Raw genomic sequence first — 26,528 nt, 5'->3', positions numbered from 1 at the left:
GGTTTTTCTGTAACCTCTACACAGTGTGGCAGCTGTGCAGTCCCAGCTGTGTGAGATCTTCTTCCCTTTTCAAGTTTCACTCATTCTTTATCTTTCCTATCCACCAAAATTTCAGCTCTTACTCTCAAATACTAAAAATTTCCGGTATGACTATCAAGCCTGCATTAAGCTAATGAATTCTGAAGGGAGGAGGTTGTTCTATAACCTCTACACAGTGTGGCAGCTGTGCAGTCCCAGCTGTGTGAGATCTTCTTCCCTTTTCAAGTTTCACTCATTATTCATCTTTCCTATCCACCAAAATTACGGCTCTTACTCTCAAATACTAAAATTTTCCGGTATGACTATCAAGCCTGCATTAAGTTAATGAATTCTGTAGGGAGGAGGTTTTTCTGTAACCTCTGCACAGTGTGGCAGCTGTGCAGTCCCAGCTGTGTGAGATCTTCTTTCCTTTTCAAGTTTCACTCATTCTTCATCTTTTCTATCCACCAAAATTTCGGCTCTTACTCTCAAATACTAAAATTTTCCGGTATGACTATCAAGTCTGCATTAAGTTAATGAATTCTGTAGGGAGGAGGTTTTTCTGTAACCTCTACACAGTGTGGCAGCTGTGCAGTCCCAGCTGTGTGAGATCTTCTTTCCTTTTCAAGTTTCACTCATTCTTCATCTTTTCTATCCACCAAAATTTCGGCTCTTACTCTCAAATACTAAAATTTTCCGGTATGACTACCAAGCCAGCATTAAGTTAATGAATTTTGTAGGGAGGAGGTTGTTCTGTAACCTCCACACAGTGTGGCAGCTGTGCAGTCCCAGCTGTGTGAAATCTTCTTTCCCATTTCAGATTTCACTCTCTCTCATCTTTTCTATCCACCTAAAATTTCGACCTCCTCCTTCCAACACATTAAATTTTCCGTTATGGTTATCAAGCCAATAATAAACTAATGATTTCTGTAGGGAGGAGGTTGTTCTATAACCTCTACACAGTGTGGCAGCTGTGCAGTCCCAGCTGTGTGAGATATTCTTTCCTTTTCAAGTTTCACTCATTGTTCATCTTTCCTATCCACCAAAATTTCGGCTCTTACTCTCAAATACTAAAATTTTCAGGTATGACTATCAAGCCTGCATTAAGTTAATGAATTCTGTAGGGAGGAGGTTTTTCTGTAACCTCTACACAGTGTGGCAGCTGTGCAGTCCCAGCTGTGTGAGATCATCTTTCCTTTTCAGGTCTCGCTCATTCTTCATCTTTCCTATCGACCAAAATTTTTGCTCTTACTCTCAAATACTAATATTTTCCGGTATGACTATCAAGCCTGCATTAAGCAAATGAATTCTGTAGGGAGGAGGTTGTTCTGTAACCTCTACACATTGAGGCAGCTGTGCAGTCCCAGCTGTGTGAGATATTCTTTCCTTTTCAAGTTTCACTCATTCTTCATCTTCCCTATCCACCAAAATTTCGGCTCTTACTCTCAAATACAAAAATTTTCTGGTATGACTATCAAGCCTGCATTACGTTAATGAATTCTGTAGAGAGGAGGATGTTCTGTAACCTCTACACAGTGTGGCAGCTGTGCAGTCCCAGCTGTGTGAGATCTTCTTTCCTTTTCAAGTTTCACTCATTCTTCATCTTTCCTATCCACCAAAATTTCAGCTCTTACTCTCAAATACTAAAATTTTCCGGTATGACTATCAAGCCAGCATCAAGCTAACGAATTCTGTAGGAAGGAGGTTGTTCTGTAATCTCTACACAGTGTGACAGCTGTGCAGGCCCAGATGTGTGAGATCATCTTTCCTTTTCAGGTCTCGCTCATTCTTCATCTTTCCTATCGACCAAAATTTTTTCTCTTACTCTCAAATACTAATATTTTCCGGTATGACTATCAAGCCTGCATTAAGCAAATGAATTCTGTAGGGAGGAGGTTGTTCTGTAACCTCTACACATTGAGGCAGCTGTGCAGTCCCAGCTGTGTGAGATATTCTTTCCTTTTCAAGTTTCACTCATTCTTCATCTTCCCTATCCACCAAAATTTCGGCTCTTACTCTCAAATACAAAAATTTTCTGGTATGACTATCAAGCCTGCATTACGTTAATGAATTCTGTAGGGAGGAGGATGTTCTGTAACCTCTACACAGTGTGGCAGCGGTGCAGTCCCAGCTGTGTGAGATCTTCTTTCCTTTTCAAGTTTCACTCATTCTTCATCTTTCCTATCCACCAAAATTTCGGCTCTTACTCTCAAATACTAAAATTTTCAGGTATGACTATCAAGCCTGCATTAAGTTAATGAATTCTGTAGGGAGGAGGTTTTTCTGTAACCTCTACACAGTGTGACAGCTGTGCAGGCCCAGATGTGTGAGATCATCTTTCCTTTTCAGGTCTCGCTCATTCTTCATCTTTCCTATCGACCAAAATTTTTGCTCTTACTCTCAAATACTAATATTTTCCGGTATGACTATCAAGCCTGCATTAAGCAAATGAATTCTGTAGGGAGGAGGTTGTTCTGTAACCTCTACACATTGAGGCAGCTGTGCAGTCCCAGCTGTGTGAGATATTCTTTCCTTTTCAAGTTTCACTCATTCTTCATCTTCCCTATCCACCAAAATTTCGGCTCTTACTCTCAAATACTAAAAGTTTTCGGTATGACTATCAAGCCTGCATTAAGTTAATGAATTCTGTAGGGAAGAGGTTGTTCTGTAACCTCTATACAGTGTGACAGCTGTGCAGGCCCAGATGTGTGAGATCATCTTTCCTTTTCAGGTCTCGCTCATTCTTCATCTTTCCTATCGACCAAAATTTTTGCTCTTACTCTCAAATACTAATATTTTCCGGTATGACTATCAAGCCTGCATTAAGCAAATGAATTCTGTAGGGAGGAGGTTGTTCTGTAACCTCTACACATTGAGGCAGCTGTGCAGTCCCAGCTGTGTGAGATATTCTTTCCTTTTCAAGTTTCACTCATTCTTCATCTTCCCTATCCACCAAAATTTCGGCTCTTACTCTCAAATACAAAAATTTTTTGGTATGACTATCAAGCCTGCATTACGTTAATGAATTCTGTAGAGAGGAGGATGTTCTGTAACCTCTACACAGTGTGGCAGCTGTGCAGGCCCAGATGTGTGAGATCTTCTTTCCTTTTCAAGTTTCACTCATTCTTCATCTTTCCTATCCACCAAAATTTCGGCTCTTACTATCAATTACTAAAATTTTCCGGTATGGCTATCAAGCCTGCATTAATCTAATGAATTCTGTAGGGAGGAGGTTGTTCTGTAACCTCTACACAGTGTGGCAGCGGTGCAATCCCAGCTGGGTGAGGTCTTCTTTCCCATTTCATGTGTCACTCTATATTCATCTTTCCTATCCACCAAAGTTTCGACTCCTTCTTTGCAATACAAAAATTTTCCGTCATGGCTATCAGGCCATGACTTCTGTAACCATTCTATCCACCGATTAGTGAAGAAAATTCCTAATGTGACAAACCTAACAGAGACATAAACAAAAGGGAAGTATGATGTACTTAAGATACAAAGGTATTTGAGTAACAAGTATGTATGGCACCCTGGTAATATTATAAGTACAAAGTTGTTGTTTTATTGGAAATGGTCCACCAACAGTAATTTAAAAAGATATACAAATTCGTGTACAAGCAGGATCTGAAGTGGCAGTGAAACCTATTGTATACTGTAGAGCTAACTAATTAATAGTAAAAGAGATAGCTTAGTGTTATGAAAAATATGCAGAAAAGTTGTAAGAATGAACTCACCTGGTGTAGCAAGGAATGGCAGTGTAGTAGAATTGAACAGTGTTTGTGGTTGAGACGTGAAGGACACGTCCTTGAAATATTTATAAGGTTGGACCTACACGTATTGAGGTTATGAGTTGGAGGCGTGAATGCGACCATAGGTACCCTTATGTTAGATGAGACAGAGCAGCTCATGGTGCCCTATAGGTTTAAGGAATTTAGCATTACGCCCGGCCATAATTACTTAATGCACTTTAGTGGTAGGTCGAGAGAGACTACCTGTGGTTTCAGCATCCAATCAAGTTGGAATGGATTGCAACGTGAGCAAACTGATCAACTGCAATATGAAATAAATGTGCTATCCTATGCGTTAAATGTTAATAGAGTGAGTGTTAAATAAGTACATACACTAGCAACATAATTGAGTAACATAATGGCAGACGTGAAACATTATTTATAGCTCAGCATAAATACACTTCGATGAAGTAAGTACATAATTGCAGATGTGGAACTGACATAGCAGCAGAGGACCAATAAGTGGATTTAGTAGTCAACTAAATGTAGTGTGTTTTGAACACTCAAAACTGTATTGCTACCACAAGTTACTCACATGTGAAAAGAGGCTGAGAAGACTACTGCTAATCAAATATACTCATACTATCTCTAAGAATAAGGTAATCGAAGATGAGTCAGTTAAGTAAATAAAATACAGATTTGTCAGGAATGTACCGAGCATTGGTTCAGTGTTCCGGCTCAGAAATAATAAATTGAGATTAAATAGGATTTATGATTGTATGCCTTGAGCATAAATTCTCTCTAGTACGCGACGAACGGCGTTTTGAGCCATTTGTTTACCGACTTTATGACAGTTAAGTAACTGCGAGATTAAAATTGAAAAAGTTCTGTTAACTTTGTTCCAGTAACATATTGAAAGATAACTTGTATATGTCCCCATCTCATTGTGACCCACTCTTAGATATTAAGTGAACAGAGTATCAGGCACTCTTTTTGTTTGTTCTACAGGACAAACCAGATAATGGCAGCCTGGTAGCTGCGTGAGAGCATGGAGTGACTTGGACACAACTCACAGTGACCCCTCCCCTTTCCCCATGTAATTTAGAGTGAACGTGAACGACGCACACCATAGCAACTTCCCCCCTCTACCCTTGTGAATGGAAGTGTAGAGCGCCAGCCAAAGCGGCTACAACCACATGTGTAAAAATGAAATTGTCATGATTTGTGAAATTTTCTTTCGGGTTTAGAAAAGATTGCTAAGATATAATTATCTATTTATGTATCATGAATAACTGTGTTATTTTCTTTGAATTTGTGTATGTAAAAATATTTACACACAATTTAATGGATTTAAGATTTTCATAATTTTACATATTTTTATGTGTTTGTCTGTCTAAGGCAATATGTGTGCCAAAGTGTTTCATTGAGTTTGCTTAAATTTTGAGTCATAATGTCGCTTAAGAAGCAGTGAACATGCCAGCAATTTAAATAATTGAAGTAGGTAATAAGTTTTCTTTAATATTTCTGTATGTTTACATTTCAATTTTAATTTTCATAGGGAGTTAAGCTGTACTCTTGCTTCCCTTTTTCTAATTAATTTTTTTTATTTACATTCAACAAAATTAAGTAGAGGGTGATGTAGGGAAGCAGCATACTCACACCTTATAAAATTCACATCAGTCTTTCCATTGTGTGCCAGCCTAGTCCACTGTAACTAGCTCTGACGTCATAAATATTGCACAATACTTTAAAATGAAGTAAGTAACCTGAAACGTTTCTAGCATGTCAGGAGTAATACAAAATCAATATGTGCTGGATATCAGTTCAATAACTTTAACCATTTTCGAAATTTAGACATTTTTCTGTAAAAATCATTAGCACAACAGAAAAGAGCTAGAAACTTAAAAAATTTGTATTTAGATTACTTTTGAATAATAATTTACCAGAAACAGTATTCTGGATCTCACAAAATAAAGTTTCAGTTGACATTCGCTACAATCACACAAATCACACAAATGTGAGACGTTTCAACAGAATAACTATAAAACTACAGCTATAGCGTATCTCCAAAGAGCAAGTTCAGAGCTCGTCTACTGCATGTAGTGTAATTGAATTAATTCTCTCGCGCAAAATATTTGACTTAGCCACGTCAGACTTTTATTATGATTACTTACTTGTGTGCTGATTGCACATTTAAATTGAGAGCTTCATCGGCCATCAGCAAAGGAAGCAGTGATTTATTCGATAACTTAAAATGGTGCATTACTATCCCAATGGCTAGTCGGCTGCAGCTGCAGCTGAGAGCGTTCTGCGGGTTGCCGTGACACTGCTTAGGACAATGGGCTGTAGAAACTTCTGTAAAGTACGGATAAAAACCTTTTCGTCCCAACGTTCTAGACACATAAACCGCTCAAAACATGCAATAAGAAATCGAATTTTCGACCATTTTGTATGAGATCTTGACTTTAAGGCAGCGAGTTGACTTTAACTATCTCCAGAGTTCCAGTAAACGTAAAATTTGGAAAAATAAATGCCCCTCATAACAAGGGAAACCTCACGTCATGTAACAAACTTTCCTATCACCTACCGTCTCAGTATTGCTATTATATCAGCCCGGCTACTTGCAATAGGTAGCACCACCGAGTCTGGTGTGACCGCTAAATGTCATTCAATACGATCACGACGACACCCCTTGATCGTTGTTAGCACTTGTGGTGTCACTCGCCTTCGTACATGGCAGTGGACGTTTGAAAATTCGTGGCGCTAGCTCAATGGTCGCCACTTGATTTAAAAGTTATTCCCGTCTGACTCTTAATTCAATTACCGCCACGGGGGTGAGGAGAAAGAACACATCCTGGTGATACTAGCATTATGCGTATTTAGATGTTCGATTAATCTGAATGGTTTGCAATGTTCCAGCGATTCTATTCGAACTGTATGCAGATGTACCGACAAGGACCATTTTCGCAGATAAACATGCAAGTACGTAATGTACGTTCAGTTTCTCAATATAGTTCGTCGCATTCACACATTATACATCCGCTGTAAGAACAATTTCATGCATTTACATTTTTGGTGCCCCACAATATTGGTTGGCTAAATATTATGACGATACGTTGTATAAAACTTCCACAGATATTGGCTCAATAATATGACAATACGTTGTATACAACTTCCACAGATATTTTTTATCATATATTCAAGACTACGTTATGAAGTCAAAATCGTGGATAAAATTTAAATGTAGTTTGTTTAACACTTTTCTTTTCACTAACTAAATATGAAATATGAATCGGGATTGGAGGTGATGAGCCTATCCATCTTTTCAGTATTAGCATGGTAGATATCGTGTTCTGAAAAACGCGTCTCATATAATGTCCTAATATCGACACGATCCAGGCTACCAATTCGGCACTTAAATATCTATTCTTCGCTCTCGAAATGTTCGATGTGATTGTCTTTCACACGCAGGGTTCAATTTAACGGTGTATGCACTGTTTTTAGTATTTTAGGTCCCCGTTAATTAATATCTGGTAGTTAATAAGCGAACTATTTGTATGCTGGCGCGTTGTTTGTACCAGTTACCCCCGCAACCGTCCAAGGATAAGATTCTCTTAATGTTCCGCGCACACGCGTTTCACAATTTTATAAAATGCAGAATTACGTAAACTATAGCTTTTCGTTGCGTACAACTTTCGTGGCTTCCACAACCATAATAGTTTCCTAAGAGTATTTTTCGCAGCTAACACAAAGTTCGAATTACGTTGTCGGAATCATTTTCACTTCACCCGACAATGAACGTCTCTGATCACTTCGTCACACGTAATGTATTATAACGTCCTTGAAGAGCCTTTAAATAATCTCCTTAACGAATTTCGCAGTCGCATACCACTTTTTCATCAACTAGCCCGATCGTGATAACTGAAGGTAGAGTGCTACATGTTCCTTTATATGTATTAAAAAACAAACGCGCCCCTATACCTTTCTGTCCCGCTTTGGTCTTTGCTACTTTGCTTTTTATTACTCTTCATTATATTGCTTCTTAGTATTACTGTGCAGTTATTAAAGTTTCGTATTACTTTCCCCTTTTTAATTCTTCCAAAATAAAGTCTATTTATCCTCGATTTTAATAAATGTGATTCTAATTGACACGCTTGCCCGCAAAGTACCGTTATACCGGGTATGCAAGAAAAGTTTCTCAGTAGTAGCCTGCTTCTGTTCCAGATTATAATAACGACTTTTATTTCCAGCAAACATTGTCCAAGGGCTGTTTATGCTGGGTCTGGCCTTCTCCGGCTGCAACTCCGTTGTGGCCGCCATCTGTCTGACAGTAGCGCTCTCAGCTTCCGGAGCAGAGACTGCTGGACCCATTGCAACGTATGTCGACCTCAGCCCCAACTTTGGAGGTAAACTCTTCAATTTTAATGTGCAAAGTAAATTAGTGCCCGTATATGCATTGGCTCAAAGCCCCTTAATCGATGCTGCCGAATGCACGAACGATGACTGCACCACCAGTACCATGCTAGATACTTTCTTATAGTGTGTTGCAATCTCTTGCTTTCCTCCCATTCTCCACATCGGTAAAGCTTACTCTATAGATATGTGAATACCCGACTAATAATGGAAGCAAGGCTGAATAAAAACCAAGATACATTTATAGGATCTGTGGACCTGGAAAAAGCGTTGGACAATGTAAAATGGCTCAAGACGCTCCAAAATCTGACAAAAATAGAAGCACACTATAGGGAAGATCGATAATATACAATATGTACAAGAATCAAAGGGAAGTAATTACAATGTAAAGCCAGGAACGAAATGGATAAAAGATAGGTGCAATGGTGGTATTGAAATTCAGGTGAAAGAATATGAGTAATAAAATTCAGTAATGCTCAGGGAAGGTGAAGAAGAATTACACAATCTGTTCAATGGACTGTACTGTCTAATGATAACAGAATATGAATTGAGAACTAAGCGAAGATACACGAAAGTAATGATTAATAACAGAAGTGAAATTAGGAATAAACGTAACGCCAAACCTGTGACTACGAAGTAGTTCAAGTTAATGAATTCTGCTTCCTTAGAGCCGGCCGGTGTGCCCGAGGGGTTCTAGGCGCTTCAGTCTGGAACTGCGCGACCGCTACGGTCGCAGGTTTTAATCCAGCCTAGGGCATGGATGTGTGTGATGTCCTTAGGTTAGTTAGGTTTAAGTAGTTCTAAGTTCTAGGGGACTGATGACTTTAGATGTTAAGTCCCATAGTGCTCAGAGCCATTTTTTTACCTTAGAAGTAAACAACACAGGACGTACGAGGCATGGAGGGCATGAAAGGCAGACTAGCACAGGTAAGCAGAGAATTCCCGGCCAAGAGAAATCTACTGGTACAAAACATAGGCTTTAATTTGAGGAAGGAATTTCTGTCAATGTACGTTTGGAGCATAGCGTTGCATGGCAGTGAAACTTGGGCTATGGAAAACCGAAGCGTTTGAAGAGATGCGAAGCGTTTGAGATGTAATGTTGAAAATTAGGTGGATTGGTAAGGAATGAGGAAGTTCTCCACAGAATCAGCGAAGTAGGGAATATATGGAAGACGTTGACGATAAGGAGGGACAGAATGATAGAACGTGGGTTAAGACATAACTGGGTTAAGAAATAGCTTTCTGGATTGTAGCGGGTGCGGTAGAGAGTAATGACTGTCGGGGAAAACAGAGATTGGAATGTTGTTGTTGTTGTGGTGGTCTTCAGTCCTGAGACTGGTTTGATGCAGCTCTCCATGCTAATATATCCTGTGCAAGCTCCTTCAGCTCCCAGTACCTATTGCAACCTACATCCTTCTGAATCGGCTTAGTGTATTCATCTCACGGTCTCCCTCTACGATTTTTACCTTCCACGCTGCCCTCGAATGCTAAATTTGTGATCCCTTGATTGCTCAGGACATGTCCTACCAACCGATCCCTTCTTCTAGTCAAGTTGTGCCACAAATTTCTCCCCAATCCGATTCAATACCTCCTCATTAGTTACGTGATCTACCCAACTAATCTTCAGCATTCTTCTGTAGCACTACATTTCGAAAGCTTCTGTTCTGTCATTGTCCAAACTATTTATTGTCCATGTTTCACTTCCATACATGGCTATACTCCATACAAATACTTTCAGGAACGACTTCCTGACATTTAAATCTATACTCGATGTTAACAAATTTATCTTCTTCAGAAACGCTTTTCTTGCCATTGCCAGTCTACACTTTATATCTTCTCTATTTCGACCATCATCAGTTATTTTGCTCCCCAAATAGAAAAACTCATTTACTATTTTAAGTGTCTCATTTTCTAATCTAATTCCCTCAGCATCACACGTCTTAATACGACTACATTCCATTATCCTTGTTTTGCTTTTGTTGATGTTCATCTTAATCCTCCTTTCAAGACACTGTCCATTACGTTCAACTGCATTTCCAAGTCCTTTGCTGTCTCTGACAGAATTACAATGTCATCGGCGAACCTCAAAGTTTTTATTTCTTCTCCCTGGATTTTAATACCTACTCTTAATTTTTCTTTTGTTTCCTTTACTGCTTGCTCAATATACAGATTGAATAACATCGGGGACAGGCTACAACCCTGTCTCACTCCCTTCCCAACCACTGCTTCCCTTTCATGCCCCTCGACTCTTATAACTGCCATCTGGTTTCTGTACACATTATAAATAGCCTTTCACTCCCTGTATTTTACCCCTGCCACCTTGAGAATTTGAAAGAGAGTATTCCAGTCAACATTGTCAAAAGCTTTCTCTAAGTCTACAAATTCAAGAAACGTAAGATTGCCTTTCCTTAATCTTTCTTCTAAGATAAGTCGTAGGGTCAGTATTGCCTCACGTGTTCCAACATTTCTACGGAATCCAAACTGATCCCCCCCCCCCCAAGGTCGGCTTCTACCAGTGTTTCCATTCGTCTGTAAATAATTCGCGTTAGTATTTTGCAGCTGTGACTTATTAAACTTATAGTACGGTAATTTTCACATCTGTCAACACCTGCTTTCTTCGGGATTGGAATTATTACATTCTTTTAGAAGTCTGAGGGTATTTCGCCTGTCTCGTACATCGTGCTCACCAGATGGTAGAATTTTGTCAGGACTGACTCTCCCAAGGCCGTCAGTAGTTCTAATAGAATGTTGTCTACTCCCGGAGCCTTGTTTCGACTCAGGTCTTTCAGTGCTCAATCAAACTCTTCACGCAGTATCGTATCTCCCATTTCATCTTCATCTACATCCTCTTCCATTTCCATAATATTGTCCTCAAGTACATCGCCCTTGTATAGACCCTCTATATCCTTCCACCTTTCTGCTTTCCCCTCTTCGCTTAGAAATGGGTTTCCATCTGAGCTCAAGTGGCTCTCTTTTCTGCAAAGGTCTCTTTAATTTTCTGGTAGGCAGTATCTGTATTACCCCTAGTGAGATAATCCTCTACATCCTTACATTTGTCATATAGCCATCCCTGCTTAGCCATTTTGCACTTCCTGTCGATCTCATTTTTGAGATGTTTGTATTCCTTTTTTCCTGTTTCATTTACTGCATTTTTATATTTTCTTCTTTCATCAATTAAATTCAATCTTTCTTCTGTTACCCAAGGATTTCTACTAACCCTACCTACTTGATCCTCTGCTGCCTTCACTACTTCATCCCTCAGAGCTACCCATTCTTCTTCTACTGTATTTCTTTGCCCCATTCCTGTCAATTGTTCCCTTATGCTCTCCCTGAAACTCTGTACAACCTCTTGTTTAGTCAGTTTATCCATGTGCCATCTCCTTAAATTCCCACCTTTTTGCAATTTCTTCAGTTTTAATCTGCAGTTCATAACCAATAGATTGTGGTCAGAGTCCACATCTTCCCCTGGATATGTCCTACAATTTAAAACCTCTTTCCTAAATCTCTGTCTTACCATTATATAATCTATCTGAAACCTGCCAGTATCTCCAGGATTCTTCCATGTATACAACCTTCTTTTATGATTCTTGAACCAAGTGTTAGCTATGATTAAGTTATGCTCTGTTCAAAATTCTAACAGAGGCTTCCTCTTTGATTTCTTAGCCCAAATCCATATTCACCTACTATGTTTCCTTCCCTCCCTTTTCCTACTGTCGAATTCCAGTCACCCATGACTATTAAATTTTCATCTCCCTTCACTACCTGAATAATTTCTTTTATCTCATCATATATTTCTTAAATTTCTTCGTCATCTGCAGAGCTAGTCGGCATATAAGCTTGTACTGCTGTAGTAGGCATGGGATTCGTGTCTATCTTGGCCACAATAATGCATTCACTATGCTGTTTGTAGTAACTTATTTTTTATTCATTATTAAACCTACTCCTGCATTACCCCTATTTGATTTTGAATTTATAACCCTGTATTCACCTGACCAGAAGTCTTGTTCCTCCTGCCACCTAACTTCACTAAGTCCCACTATATCTAACTTTAACCTATCCATTTCCCTTTTTAAGTTTTCTAACTTACTTGCCCGATTCAGGGATCTGACATTCCACCCTCCGATCCGTAGAATGCCAGTTTTCTTTTTCCTGATAACGCCGTTCTCTTGAGTAGATTGGAATACATCCATCAAATAATTGTGGACATAGAGTGCAACCGCTGCTCTGAGATGCAGATGTTGGCACACGAGATAAATTCATCGCGGATGGCATCGAACGTTTCGAAAGACTGATGAATCAAAAGAAAAGTGGAGCATTGACGAATGCTGCGTTTGAATAACGATTCTGATATGCCTCTCTATGAGTTCTGTTTTTCCAGTCGTAGGCATTTCGCGGTATGTAAATCCGAAGTACAATAAGGGTAGTTGACTTTCTGGACAACAGGCTCTCTTAATTTAACACGTTCAGCCAGAGTAGAGAGGTTTGTTTCCTGCTGTGGGATGGAGCGCGTGTTCATGCTTCCATTCATCCGGTGGTGCTGGTTTTCCTGTTACTCGCCGTGGGGGCGGTCGCATTCAAACGCCCTAGGCTGCTACTGTAATGTGTTTACATACTATTTCGAAAGTGGCGTGAGTCCATTCTTGTAAAAAAAATAGTAAAATAAAAAATAAAAATAAAAATAAAAAATAAAATAAAAAAAAATAAAAATAAATAAAAAATTAAAAATAAAAAAAATAAAAATAAAAATAAAATAAAAAATAAAAAATAGTAAAATAAAAATAGTAAAATAATTACACACTAGAGTAATCACAAACTACGTGATGTCTCAACAAAATGAGATTGCGGGTCCACCTTAATGCAAAACACTTTTATCATTTATTTCTTTATTTATAAACTAGTTTCAGTGACAAATATCGCCATCACCAGTGGGTTCTTTGGTTCTAAAACATGCAGGAATAGCAAACTTATAAAACATTGTAAAACATTGTTACATGTGTAGTGTGTGATTTACAATATTGCTTTCTGTGAGTAATTTTACAATATCTTATTTACTATACGTCACAGCATAATTTTACCATTGTTGCCGCCGTTTCAGGCATATTTTCCGTGTTCTTTTTTGCCCCTTTTCTCGACATACCTCATGTCATCTGCAACTCTATGAGTGGCCGTTAGTAAACAAATACGGAAATGTGAACTTAAGTTCTCGGCGTTATATACTTGGGGTTGCTACAGTGTTATGGATATAGCTGTGGTGTGTACTAGGTTGTTACGTAGTCTGTCGTGTACTCACGTTCGTTGGATGGCTTGCTCCTACTTTTTGATACAGAAAAACATAACTTTCAAACCTCGTTCGCAACCCAAAACATTACGCCATCTTGTTGTTTGCGAAACAATAATTGGAACCATACAGTACATATCCCCCTCCCTCCCACTAACCATGGAACTTGCCGTTGATGGGGAGGCTTGCGTGCCTCAGCGATACAGATAGCCGGACAGTAGGCGCAACCACAATGGAGGGATATCTGTTGAGAGGCCAGACAAACGTGTGGTTCCTGAAGAGGGGCAGCAGCCTTTTCAGTAGTTGCAGGGGCAACAGTCTGGATGATTGACTGATCTGGCCTTGTAACACTAACCAAAACGGCCTTGCTGTGCTGGTACTGCGAACGACTGAAAGCAAGGGGAAACTACAGGCGTAGTTTTTCGAGAGGGCATGCAGCTTTACTGTATGGTTAAATGATAATGGCGTCCTCTTGGGTAAAATATCCCGAAAGTAAAACAGTCGCCCATTCGGATCTCCTGGCGGGGACCACTCAAGAGGACGTCGTTATCAGAAGAAAGAAAACTGGCGTTCTACGGATCGGAGAGTGGAATGTCAGATCCCTTAATCCGGCAGGTAGGTTAAAAAATTTAAAAAGGGAAATACCTAGGTTAAAGTTAGATATGGTGGGAATTAGTGCAGTTAGGTGGCAGGAGGAACTAGACTTTTGGTCAGGCGAATACAGGGTTATAAATACAAAATCAGATAGTGGTGAACGCATTATTGTGGCCACGATAGACACGAAGCCCACAACTACTACAGTAGTACAAGTTTAAACGCCAACTAGCTTTGTAGATGACGAAGAAATTGAAGAAATGTATGATGAGATAAGAGAAATTATTGAGATAGTGAAGGGTGACGAAAATTTAATGGTCATGTGTGACTGGAATTCGGTAGTAGAAAAAGGGAGAGAAGGAAGCGTAGTAGGTGAATATGGATTGGGGATAAGAAATGAAAGAGGAACCAGTCTGGTAGAATTTTGCACAGAGCACAACTTAATCATGGCTAACACCTGGTTCAAGAATCATAAAAGGAGGTTGTCTACATGGAAGAAGTCTGGAGGTACTGACAGGTTTCAGATAGATTATATAATGGTAAGACAGAGATTTAGGAAACAGGTTTTAAATTGTAAGACATTTCCAGGGGCAGATGTGGACTCTGACCAAAATCTATTAGTTATGACCTGTAGATTAAAACTGGAGAAACTGCAAAAAGGTGGGAATTTAAGGGGATGGCACCTGAATAAACTGACTAAACAAGAGGTTGTACAGAGTTTCAGGGAGAGCATAAGGGAACAATTGACAGGAATGGGGGAAAGAAATATAGTAAAAGAAGAATGGGTAGCTTTGAGGGATGAAGTAGTGAAGGCAGCATAGGATCAAGTAAGTAAAAAGACAAGGGTTAGTAGAAATCCTTGGGTAACGGAAGTAATATTGAATTTAATTGGTGAAAGGAGAAAATATAAAAATGCCGTAACTGAAGTGGGCAAAAAGAAATACAAACGTCTCGAAAATGGGATCGATAGGGTTGGCTATAGGACAAAAGTAAGGATGTAGAGGCTTATCTTACTAAGGGTCAGATAGAAACTGCATACAGGAAAACTAAAGAGACCTTTGTAAGAAAGAGAACCACTTGTATGAATCTCAAGAGCTCAGATGAAAACCCATTTCTAAGCAAAGAAGGGAAAGCAGAAAGGTGGAAGGAGTATATAGAGGGTGTAAACAAGGGCGATGTACTTGAAGACAATATTATGGAAATGGAATAGGATGTAGATGAAGATAAAATGGGAGATATGATTCTGAGTGAAGAGTTTGACAGAGCACTGAAAAACCTGAGTCGAAACAAGGCTCCGGGAGTGGACAACATTCTATTAGAACTACTGACTGCCTTGGGAGAGCCAGTCCTGACAAAACTCTACCATCTGGTGAGCAAGATGTATGAGACAGGTGTAATGCGCTCAGACTTCAAGAAGAGTATAATAATTCCAATCCCAAAGAAAGCAAGTGCTGACAGATGTGAAAATTACCGAACTATAAGTTTAATAAGTCACGGCTGCAAAATACTGACATGAATTCTTTACAGAGGAATGGAAAAATTTGTAGAAGCCGACATCGGGGAAGATCAGTTTGGATTCCGCAGAAATACTGGTACACGTGAGGCAATACTGACCCTACGACTTATCTTCGAAACTAGATTAAGATAGGCAAACCTACTTTTTTAGCATTTGTGGACTTAGAGAAAGCTTTTAACAATGTTGACTGGAATACTCTCTTTCAAATTCTGAAGGTGGCAGGGGTAAAATACAGGGAGCGAAAGGCTAGTTACAATTCGTAGAGAAACCAGATGGCAGTTATGAGAGTCGAGGGACATGAAAGGGAAGCAGTGGTTGGGAAGGTAGTGAGACAGGGTTGTAGCCTCTCCCCGGTGTTATTCAATCTGTATATTGAGCAAGCAGTGAAGGAAACAAAAGAAAAATTCGGAATAGGTACTAAAATCCATGGAGAAGAAATAAAAACTTTGAGGTTCGCCGATGACATTGTAACTTTGTCAGAGACAGTAAAGGACTTGGAATAGCAGTTGAACGGAATAGACATGTCTTGAAAGGAGGATATAAGATGAACATCAACAAAAGCAAAACGAGGATAATGGAATGTAGTCGTATTAAGACGTGTGATGCTGAGGGAATTAGATTAGGAAATGAGACACTTAAAGTAGTAAATGAGTTTAGCTATTTGGGGAGCAAAATAACTGATGATGGTCGAAGTAGAGAGGATATAAAATGTAGAGTAGCAATGGCAAGGAAAGCGTTTCTGAAGAAGATAAATTTGTTAACATCGAGTATAAATTTAAATATCAGGAAGTTGCTTCTGAAAGTATTTGTGTGGAGTGTAGCCATGTATGGAAGTGAAACATGGACGATAAATAGTTTGGACAAGAAGAGAATAGAAGTTTTCGAAATGTGGTGCTACAGAAGAATGCTGAAGATTAGATGCATAGTTCACATAGCTAATGAGGAGGTACTGAGTAGGATTGGGGAGAAGAGAAGTTTGTGGCACAACTTGACTAGAAGAAGGGATCGGTTGGTAGGACATGTGCTGAGGCATCAAGGGATCACCAATTTAGTATTGGAAGGCAGCGTGGAGGGTAGGAATCGTAGAGGGAGACCAAGAGATGAATACACTAAGCAGATTTAGAAGGATGTAGGTTGGAGTAGGTTTGGATATGAAGAAGCTTGCACAGGATAGAGTAGCATGGAGAGCTGCATCAAACCAGTCTCAGGTTTGAAGACAACAACAACAACAGTACAAATGTAATAATGTTTTACAATATTTTATAAGTATGCTAAATGTACAAGTTTTGGAATCAAGCTAGTTTGCGAATAAATAAATAACAAAAGTGTTTTGCGTTAAGGCGGATCCACAATCCCATACGAGTTTTGTTGTTTTTCCATACAAACACGGACCAGTGGAAGAGTGTTACAAGATAAAATTATGTGATATCTCATTTGCTCAGTAAGTTCTCTCTCTGAACAATCTCACAGAATTGTATTCACAACTGTTGGCTGAGCCTGACCCGTAGGTAATACATCATACCTTTCTGTATTGCAGGTAGCATAAATGGTAGAGTACAGTGTGAGACACACGCTGAGCGGTGAGAAGAGATAGCGTTGGACACTAATAAATGGTGGAACGAATTTTTTGAATGCCACTCCATTAGTGGATAAGCTGTATGTCCTTAGGATTCGTCCAATGAATCTCTTCCTGCCTTCTGCTTTGTCTACAGTTTGTGTCTTGCGTTTTTACACTCGGTTGCTAACAGAAATTTTACAGTTGTTACTGTTTCCAGTGATTTATTAGCAACAGCATTATATAACAGTAATAATGTTTTCCGCCTATCTATGTTCAGTACGATAGATTTATAAACTGTCGCTCCTTGCAATTCGCTACATCTGTCTGGCGTTACAGCCCGTCTGACAAGGGAAATTCCCCATCGTAGCCCTCTCACCTTTACTGGTGAAACGGTCCACTGCATAGGTCGTCAAACGCTTAACAAAGATGAAGCTTGAAAATTGGGAGAAGGTGAACTAAATTGTGAAAAGAGAAGCAAAATGGAAACAGAGAACGTTCGAAGCTCACAATATTAGGGGTATCCCATGACTTTTGTCACCTCATCGTATTTACAGATTTTTGTCAAGCTGCGGCGGCTGTTTACTGCTTTGCCCGCCAGATACCGCCTCCTCACCAGCCGACTAGAGAGGCTGACAGCCTGTCTAAACTGATCAGCTTGTAGTTCCCATCATTATCATGCAATTGCAATCCAAACATATGGAACAGATGGCAATACAGGATATTATACATGCTAAACATCGCTGAAAACAAAAAATTATATAAATAAATCTTCCTCGTGAATTATTCTATCTGTTAGTGAAACCCATATCAAAATGCTTAAGTAGTTCCTGGGATTAGCTATACCATACAGATAGAAGACCGCGCCGGTGGAATTAAATGTGTAACATCTAGGGTAAGATGGGGTAAAGTGATCACTGAATGTCCTTTGCCCTGAACAGCGCTACTGCGTGGCAATAAGTAGTCACATTAGTTCTAATGCACACTATCATTGTTGTCAGTGATTCTGACAGGAGAAATTTGTTCACTACTTCTTAATAAAAAAATTTTTGTGATTTTCTGCCCTGTGATGTTAGGTAAGTTATTTATGTTACTCTTCATACCTCGCTTAAACGTAGAGTAATACTATTCTACAATGTTAATGTTTAAACAACATCGTAGTTATTTTTCCCAAAAGTTCATTATTGATTTCTTTACCGCAATAAGAGATAGTTATTCACATACATATCACATGCAGTGCTAGGGATTCACTTCTAAATTCTTTTACATACGAAGAAATCATCCGTCATTATGTCCTTTTTTATTATGTTCAGTCAACTTATAACACTGTCACTGCCTCTCGTATGCATTCTGATACTATTTTGCTAAAAAATTATAATATATAGAAGCAATACAATGTTACGCTCTGTAAGGATTTTGTAATTTTGACCGTGAAATGCCTGTCGGACATTTAATAGAATATACGTGAATACGCAACAAGAAACAGGTCCTAGTTACAAACTGTTTTCGTTAATCAAATTGCTCAAATAATAAAGAATAGGTCGCCAGCCTAATTAGGCATAGAAATGTGAAATATTTCTTTTCAAAGAAAAAGATATTAGCAACTTTAGTGAAAGATACAGCCTATACTTCTTTCATACGAAAGTGCAATGAACCCAGTCACAAGCATATGAAAATGGTAAAGTGGGTGCTAACAGTCATAGTAGAACAAGCCTTTCTCTTCAAACACAACAGACACTGATACACTCTTCTATATTAAATGTCAATCCAAGTAACTTCGTAAATACTCCCAATGCAAGTCAATACTGAATTGGAAATTGTGCATGGACTTAGTCTCAAGTTATCAATTACCTTTTACACAGCATACATTTAAATAAAGTTCACTACTACACATATTCTCTCTGTTCCGTAAAAACAATAAAGTTACTGAATTTATAGGTATTGATACTTCTGTTAACTATATCTTCAGCAGAAACAAAACAATAAATGGGTGCTCCGATATAACACCTCTTAACACACACCATGAGCGTAAATTTCAACATGTTTCAAATCTAGTTAACGTTTTCGTTTATGTATTTTATGTATTTTGGGCAATTTTCAACAATAGGGGCCTTTAATCTTTACCACAATTATAAAGCAAACTGACACACTTTCTCAGACAGTGACTCACCTTTTGTGCTCTTTCAATAGGCTGCACAAAAATTATTTATCAAGAAGAACATTTCAAGTCAACATTAAATAATATTTACTTTTGAAACTAACCTCAAAGTGGTTTATCATATTCGTTATTATCAGGCTTTTACTTTAAAATCAGTAATTAAGCAAATGATTTTCAAAGTCCAAAAAACTTTAAATTGATATATCTCAAATACTGGGAGGCTTTCACAAAGCTACACTTACTACCTCCCTCAACTTTACCAAATACCACAGCAAATTTAAATACTCCTTTTTACAAATTTCAAATAGAATTTATTTAATTACTGTTTTACTTTATGACGATCATTTTTCTCAACATGGACACTAGGTAATCATAATTCAAGTGGAGAGGACGCTGAGATGTTTTTTGATAGGAAACAAATCAAGTTATGTTTATAAATTTTGTTCTGAGCTACCTTGTATTTTAGAAACATTAAAGTGCTGATCCTTCACTTTGCACTTCTATAAATCCTCCACTTCATCACAGTGATTGCGCAGTGTGGTGGTGAGTACATTATGGTAGATGGATCTACTGTTGGAAGTGGTAAGTTCTGTCATATTCTTGGTAGCGACCTTGCTCCGGTTTTTAAGACAATTTCCAGTAACAGAGCATAATAATCAATCCATCCATCTACCAGAGGCTTTGGCGTAGTGGAAACTGGCACAAAAAACCTCTCTCGGCACCTGCACCATGCAGTATTTGATCATTAGCTGCCAGCGGTTTCGTAGCTAGTCTCCAACTGTCTACCTTGTCCACCTTTTCCCTTGCACCCACCACATTTTGCGCGCTGCTTAGTTTCCGTTCCAGAGAGGATCCACAACATCTTGTCATACACAAACAACTAAGAACCCTAAGTGAGGATGAGCAATTACAGAGTAGCAAACAAACATTATAAATAAAACATAATTTGTTTATATTGACAGTTCAACATAAACTTAATTAAACAAAATTAATCAATTCTATCTATAACCAAAGAGAATACGTAAGAAAGACAAAACATATCATAGAGCACATATTACATAGATTACACTTCACACAAAAATATTATTAATCAGAAGAGGATATTGGTCATCTTACTGTAGTGTTACAAACTAACTAATCTCATATAAAAACCGTCTCTGTTCTCTCATACTTAACCTAATACAAAAGTCCGATTGGAAATGGTCTGTTCCAGCCAGAGCATCAATATGACCAGAAAATACATGTAGAAATCAGAGCAACAAACGCGGGATCCTGTTACGATGGAAAATGCGGCAGGCGGCAACGAAAGATGACTTCTTCTACATCAGCAAACCAATTTCATGTTCGACGTAATATGTTGAAAAGAAGAGTTATAGGAAAAAACAGAGATGCAGTTGGTGGCAGAAAGTTTATGGGAAGCTTATAAAGTATATACTTCTCCAGCAGCAGCAAATCAATTTCATGTTCGATGTAATACGCTGAAAGTAAGAGTTATAGAAAAAAACCAGAGGTGCAGTAGGTGGTAAAACGTTTACGGGAAGCTTATCAAGTACGTTCAACAAAGAACAATAAACCCTTTATTACGTTTCTGAAATGAAAAAGAAAGGATTTTATGGACTTGCGCTAAACGATCCATGAATCCAGTTGTCAGGATGAAACAAAATACCGCAGCGTATTACCAAAAAGTCGGAGATACCAGATAAAGACAATATCTTAATATTAGTTTTAGAAAGCGTACCTCAAGCTTTTATGAATGTCAATGTAGGCATGTTATTAGTGCCCTTATATTAGTTCACGAAAACAATTTCATCCATTTCATTATATTGCTAACGTGGGTGAAACAGTTGACAGTTGAGTCCAAGAATAACAAAACGTTGGCACTTAAATGAAGACGCGAAGCCGGTGGCGTTACGTCTGTCGAATGAAGGCTTTGTCCACTTCTGGAGTATAAATGTCCGCAACGGCCACTTTGCTGCTTTTGGTTTGAAGAAACTGCCCAACTACGTAAGGCTCCAGGAAAATGCGTATAGGGTCTATTCAGTACACAGTTTTTTACTTGTAAATATTCAGTGTTATAATTTATAATATGTAAATTTAAAATACGTAAGTGGCAAGTTCTATTAAAAAGAAAATTGTTTTCTTTAGAGGGGCCACATTACTCCATCTTACCCTAAAGATATGTCTTTCACTATCACTGTGGCCTACGTGGAACGATTAAAGACCTTGAGTTTGCTTTCAGGGATCCTAATGGGCATCGCAAATACAATCTGCGTGACACCCGGCGTCATATCAGCTGCTACGGTGGGATACCTAACGTACAAAAACGTAAGTATTAAACGTATTATATTTTTATAGTTTCAGATAACGAAATCTCCAGAGGTTACAGTACTTTCACGCCTAGTCATACAGTTACGCAATTCCGCTGTAATTACTTATTGATTGTTACGGTAGGAGCATGTGATTGAAGGTTTCGACTAAAAGAAGACCACAATCCCCTCTGAATTCGCTTTTTGTAAAGGAGCGGATATATTCTATCCTATCACATTAACGTGACCACCGGTCAAAAGCCTGAATAACCATTTTTTGCAGTGTGAACCGCTGCGAGACGTACATGAAGAGAATCACTGGGGTTCTGGAAGGTCCCTACAGGGACGTGGAGCCACGTCGACTCCAGTGCCGGTCTCCTTCGCTAGGTTTCTCGGTTGATGGTGGTGGTGGTGGTTGGGTGTTTAACGTCCCGTCGACAACGAGGTCATTAGACACGGAGCAGAAGCTCGGGTTAGGGAAGGATTGGGAAGGAAATCGGCCGCGCCCTTTCAGAGGAACTATCCCGGCATTTGCCTGAAACGATTTAGGGAAATCACGGAAAACCTAAATCAGGATGGCTGGAGACGGGATTGAACCGGCGTCCTCCCGAATGTGAGTCCAGTGTGCTAACCACTGCGCCACCTCGCTCGGTTTCTCGGTTGAGGTGGTCCCATAGATTATCGATTACGTTCAAGTCCGATAGTTTACTGGCCAGGGGAATATGGCAAACTCATCCTGATGCTCTCCGAAACACGCACGTACATCGCGAGCTGTGTGACATGCTGCATTTTCCTGCTGATAGGTGCTGCCGTACCGAGGAAACACAAACTGCATGTAGGGGTAGACATGATCCCCAAGGATAGATACCGATTTGGGTTGATCCACTGTGCCTTCTATAATGACGAGAGCATCCAAGGAATGTCACTAAACATTGTTTCAAGCCACAAAGCTCCCTCCCGTAACCTGAACACTTCCGGCCGTTGTTGCAGGGTGCATGTTTCCAGACGTTTTACGCCGTTCTTGCCAGAGGCCATCTTCCATCTGGAAAGTGGACGTCCATTCGCAGTACTGGCTCATGAACAGCAGTCAGCATATGCTGCCTGCTATGACCCGTGGAGAATAGCGATGTTGTACCATGAACGGTATACATTATTCATGGCGGCACCGGACAGTTTGCAAACTTAGCCGTTTCGGAAATGCTTCCACCTTGCACCCAAAAGCCCATGATCGTGCTATTTTGGACGTCAGATAAATCGCTCCGTTTCCGCATTGCGACTACGACTGCACAGTTTTCCGCGTCCCGCCGGCATGCTTTATATACCTTCCACAGCTAGTGCTGCCACCTGTCTTTTGTGTTTTCCGCACTTGCCGTCGATAGACAGAGGTCACATTAATGTGACAGGACCATGTGTACATTCGAGTTTCCGCGGTTACAGAGGTACAATTACTTGAGGGTTCTCACTGAAGAAACAAATCAGCACCGGTCAAGAGCACATAAAAGGCTTAATACTTCCTCTAACTATGAAGACACGACTGAAGCCGAGACGTATATGTGGGCACTCGTGTGACGTCAAATAACAAAGAAAGAGGCGCCAGTTAATTAAAACCAGATTTACGTTCTTACGGAAAATTCATCCCTCCTTCATAACCAAAATTCTGAAGTATTTTATTTTTAAATATTATAGCTTTGCGTAAAGATTACCCACTCAAAGAAAAAACGGAGAGTATAGAGAACTATACTCAAATTCCTACACATACGGCACAGCAAGCTCCAGGAATCATGAGAGAACTCAGCAACTTTTCTAGAATGGTAGCTTCTTTTCACTGAAAATTTGAACGGCTCCTTCTTCCTCAAAAAGGTCCCTTGAGTCGATCACAGCCGAGGAAGGATGGGAAACCTATGAGGGACTAATGCATTAATGCATTATCTGGTTTCTATGTCCATCAGGTAGAATTTGACCACTGGCTGTCCCTGCAGTTGGTAGGGTAGCTACACTATGTGATCAAAAGTACTCACACACCCAGCTGAAAATGAGTTACAAGTTCACGGCGCCCTCCATCGGTAATACTGGAATTCAGTATGGTGTTGGCCCACCCTTAGCCCTGATGACAGCTTCCACTCTCGTAGGCAAACATTCAATCAGGTGCTGGAAGGTTTCTTGGGGAATGTCAGTCCATTCTTCTGGACTGAGGAGAGGTATGGATGTCAGTCGGTGAACCCTGGTACGAAGTCGGCATTCCAAAACATCCCGAACGTGTGCTGTAGGATTCAGACAAGGATTATGTGCAGGCCAGTCCATTACAGGGATGTTATTGTCGAGTAATCAACCCACCACAGGTCATGCATTATAAACAGGTGCTCGATCGTGTTGAAAAATGCCGTCCCCGTCCCCAAATTGCTCTTCAACAGTGGGAAGAAAGAAGTGCTTAAAAAACCAATGTAGGCTTGTGTTGTGATAGTGCCAAGTAAAGCCCAAGGGGTGCAATCCTCCTCCATGAAAAACACGACTACACCATAACACTATCTCCTCTGAATTTTACTGTTGGTACTATACACGCTGACAGATGACGTTCACCGGGCATTCGCCATACCCACACCCTGCCATCGGACTGCCACATTGTGTACCGTGATACGTCACTCCATACAACGTTTTTCCACTGTTCAATCGTCCAACGTTGACGCTCCTTACACCAAGCGATGTGTGGGTTATGAGCAGCCTCTCGACCATGAAACCCAAGTTTTCTCACCTCCCGCCTAACTGTCATAGTACGTGCAGTGGATCCTGATGCAGTTTGGAATTCCTATGTGATGGTCTAGATAGATATCTGCCTGTTACACATTACGACCCTCTTCAACTCTCGGCGGTCTCTGTCAATTAACAGACGAGGTCGGCCTGTACGCTTTTGCGCTGTAAGTGTCCCTTCACGTTTCCATTTCACTATCACATCGGGAACAGTGGACCTAGGGATGTTTAGGAGTGTAAAAATCTCGCTTACAGACGTATGACACAGGTGACATCCAATCATCTGACCACGTTTGAAGTCAGTGAGTTCTGCAGAGCGCCCCATTCTGCTCTCTCACGATGTCTACTGACTATATTGAGGTCGCTGATACGGAGTACCTAGCAGTAGGTGGCAGCACAATGCACCTAATATGAAAAACGTATGTTTTTCGGGGTGTCCGGATACTTTTGATCACATACTGTATTTTACGACGAACTTTTCCTCTGACGGAACACTTTGAGAATCCTGGTACTTTTACGGTACAATTTGTTATTTCGAGGGGTAATAATGTTTTTTTAAAAAAAATAGAAACTTGTGTCATCCAGTGACTACTTCATTTTTAAGACCTGACTAATAACACATTAATAATAATAAAATTCACAAAATAATTAGTATCGTCATAATGTCTAAATAGAAGCACTCTTATTAATAGTTTGTCGCTGAGAGCATATTCACTTTCCAGGGAACAGCAGTGTTCTGCGGAACACAGTTTGGGAAACTCTTTCTAAAGTAATAGCATGTTGGCCACCAACTTGCTACCACAACCTGTTCAGTAATTTGTTAACTATGCCTGTTTCCGTTAAAGTGTTAGTGTTTTACTAATAGTTGTCAGCCGTGAAAATTTGGCTGCAACCGTACTTTTGTGAGGGCTGCTCTCGGCCTTCAGAGAGAGAGATCCTGGTCCTTATACAGGATGTTACGGTGCTATTCCTTCGAATTAACACATGGTACATATGGTCCCTGGCGGCTATTTCTGATGTTAGGGACGATTTACACAGAAGGCAGTTTAGCATACGAATTACAGCATTGGCATTCACATTAGCTGCTAGAATGCGCGACCACTGGCCTTATGCACGCAGTTCATCGTCGAATCATTGAGCGTCGTGACCGTTCGAAGTTTCCTGGCATGTCCGCAATGGTACCAGCAGTGACGGCGATTTTAGATGCGAGGCATGTTTTCGTAATGATTTCTTACACTAGCTACTTCATATGCCCACAGAGGAAGAAATCCAGACCTGTGCGGTCAGGTGACCTTGATGGCCAGACCACAGGGCCATCTCAGCCATTCCATTGATTCCCGAAGATGGCTCTCAGGTGATTCCTCACAGCAGTCCTGAAATGGGCTGCTACCCCATCGTACTGGAAGTACAACCTTGGCCCAACATTCAGAGGTACATCCTCCAGCAGTTCTGACGACACATGGTTCATGAAGATTCGATATCTCCACAGGAGGTACATCCTCTAGCAGTTCTGACAATGAAGATGCGATATCTCCGTCCGTTCAGGCGGAATGAAAGAGTATATGGTGTAGTGAAACTGTCATCGAGAATGTCGTCCTCGGCAATAAACCCGATTCTCTACTGATGAGCAGGAGGTGGAGTACCTCGTGTATCACTACACATTCCCTGTCAGCGACAACGACACAACAGCTTACGTCAGTACCACTATCAAAATGTTCCCTAACATTACAAGCTGACTTTAGAGACCGTATGTTGGGCCTAAACATTATGACCACCTTTTTAATAGCTCGTTTCTTCGTCTTTGCAAAGAAATACGTCACTGATTCTGCGTATCACGGATCAGATAGTTTGTGGGTATGTATGTGGAAGTATGTAGCATTAGATGTCTGTGCACGGATCATGTAATTCATGTAAATAACGGTCCGCTGATTTGCGTACGCTGTGTTGGCCCCCGATAGCGATCCAGATGGGTTCCATAGAGTTTACTTCAGCCGAATTTGGTCGCCGAGACATCAACGTGAGTTGACTATAATGCAGCCCGAACCACTGTAGCACGGTTCTGGTTCCGATACACGGACAGTTATACCACTGAAAAATGACAGCTGTCGGGCATGAATGGATGAGGGAGGTTCGCAGCTGTCGTGTCTCCGAATATTACCAAAGGTCCCATCCAAGTGCAGGAGAAAGTCTCCCATAGGATAATACTGCTCCTGCCAG

The 26,528-nt window shown here is 40.1% G+C and overlaps 1 protein-coding gene across 1 annotated transcript in view; it reads left to right on the top strand.

The window, feature by feature from the left end:
- Positions 1-26,528, top strand: part of LOC126335257 (sialin-like) — a 140,819-nt gene that overhangs the window by 90,593 nt on the left and 23,698 nt on the right. The window contains exons 8-9 of the mRNA XM_049998300.1: positions 7,997-8,152; positions 21,500-21,585. Coding sequence (XP_049854257.1) covers positions 7,997-8,152; positions 21,500-21,585 — 242 coding nt within the window. The remainder of the gene's footprint in view (positions 1-7,996; positions 8,153-21,499; positions 21,586-26,528) is intronic.

Source organism: Schistocerca gregaria, chromosome 2 (assembly GCF_023897955.1).
Source record: "Schistocerca gregaria isolate iqSchGreg1 chromosome 2, iqSchGreg1.2, whole genome shotgun sequence".
NCBI lineage: Eukaryota > Metazoa > Arthropoda > Insecta > Orthoptera > Acrididae > Schistocerca > Schistocerca gregaria.
This window is presented reverse-complemented; position numbering and strand designations above follow the sequence as displayed.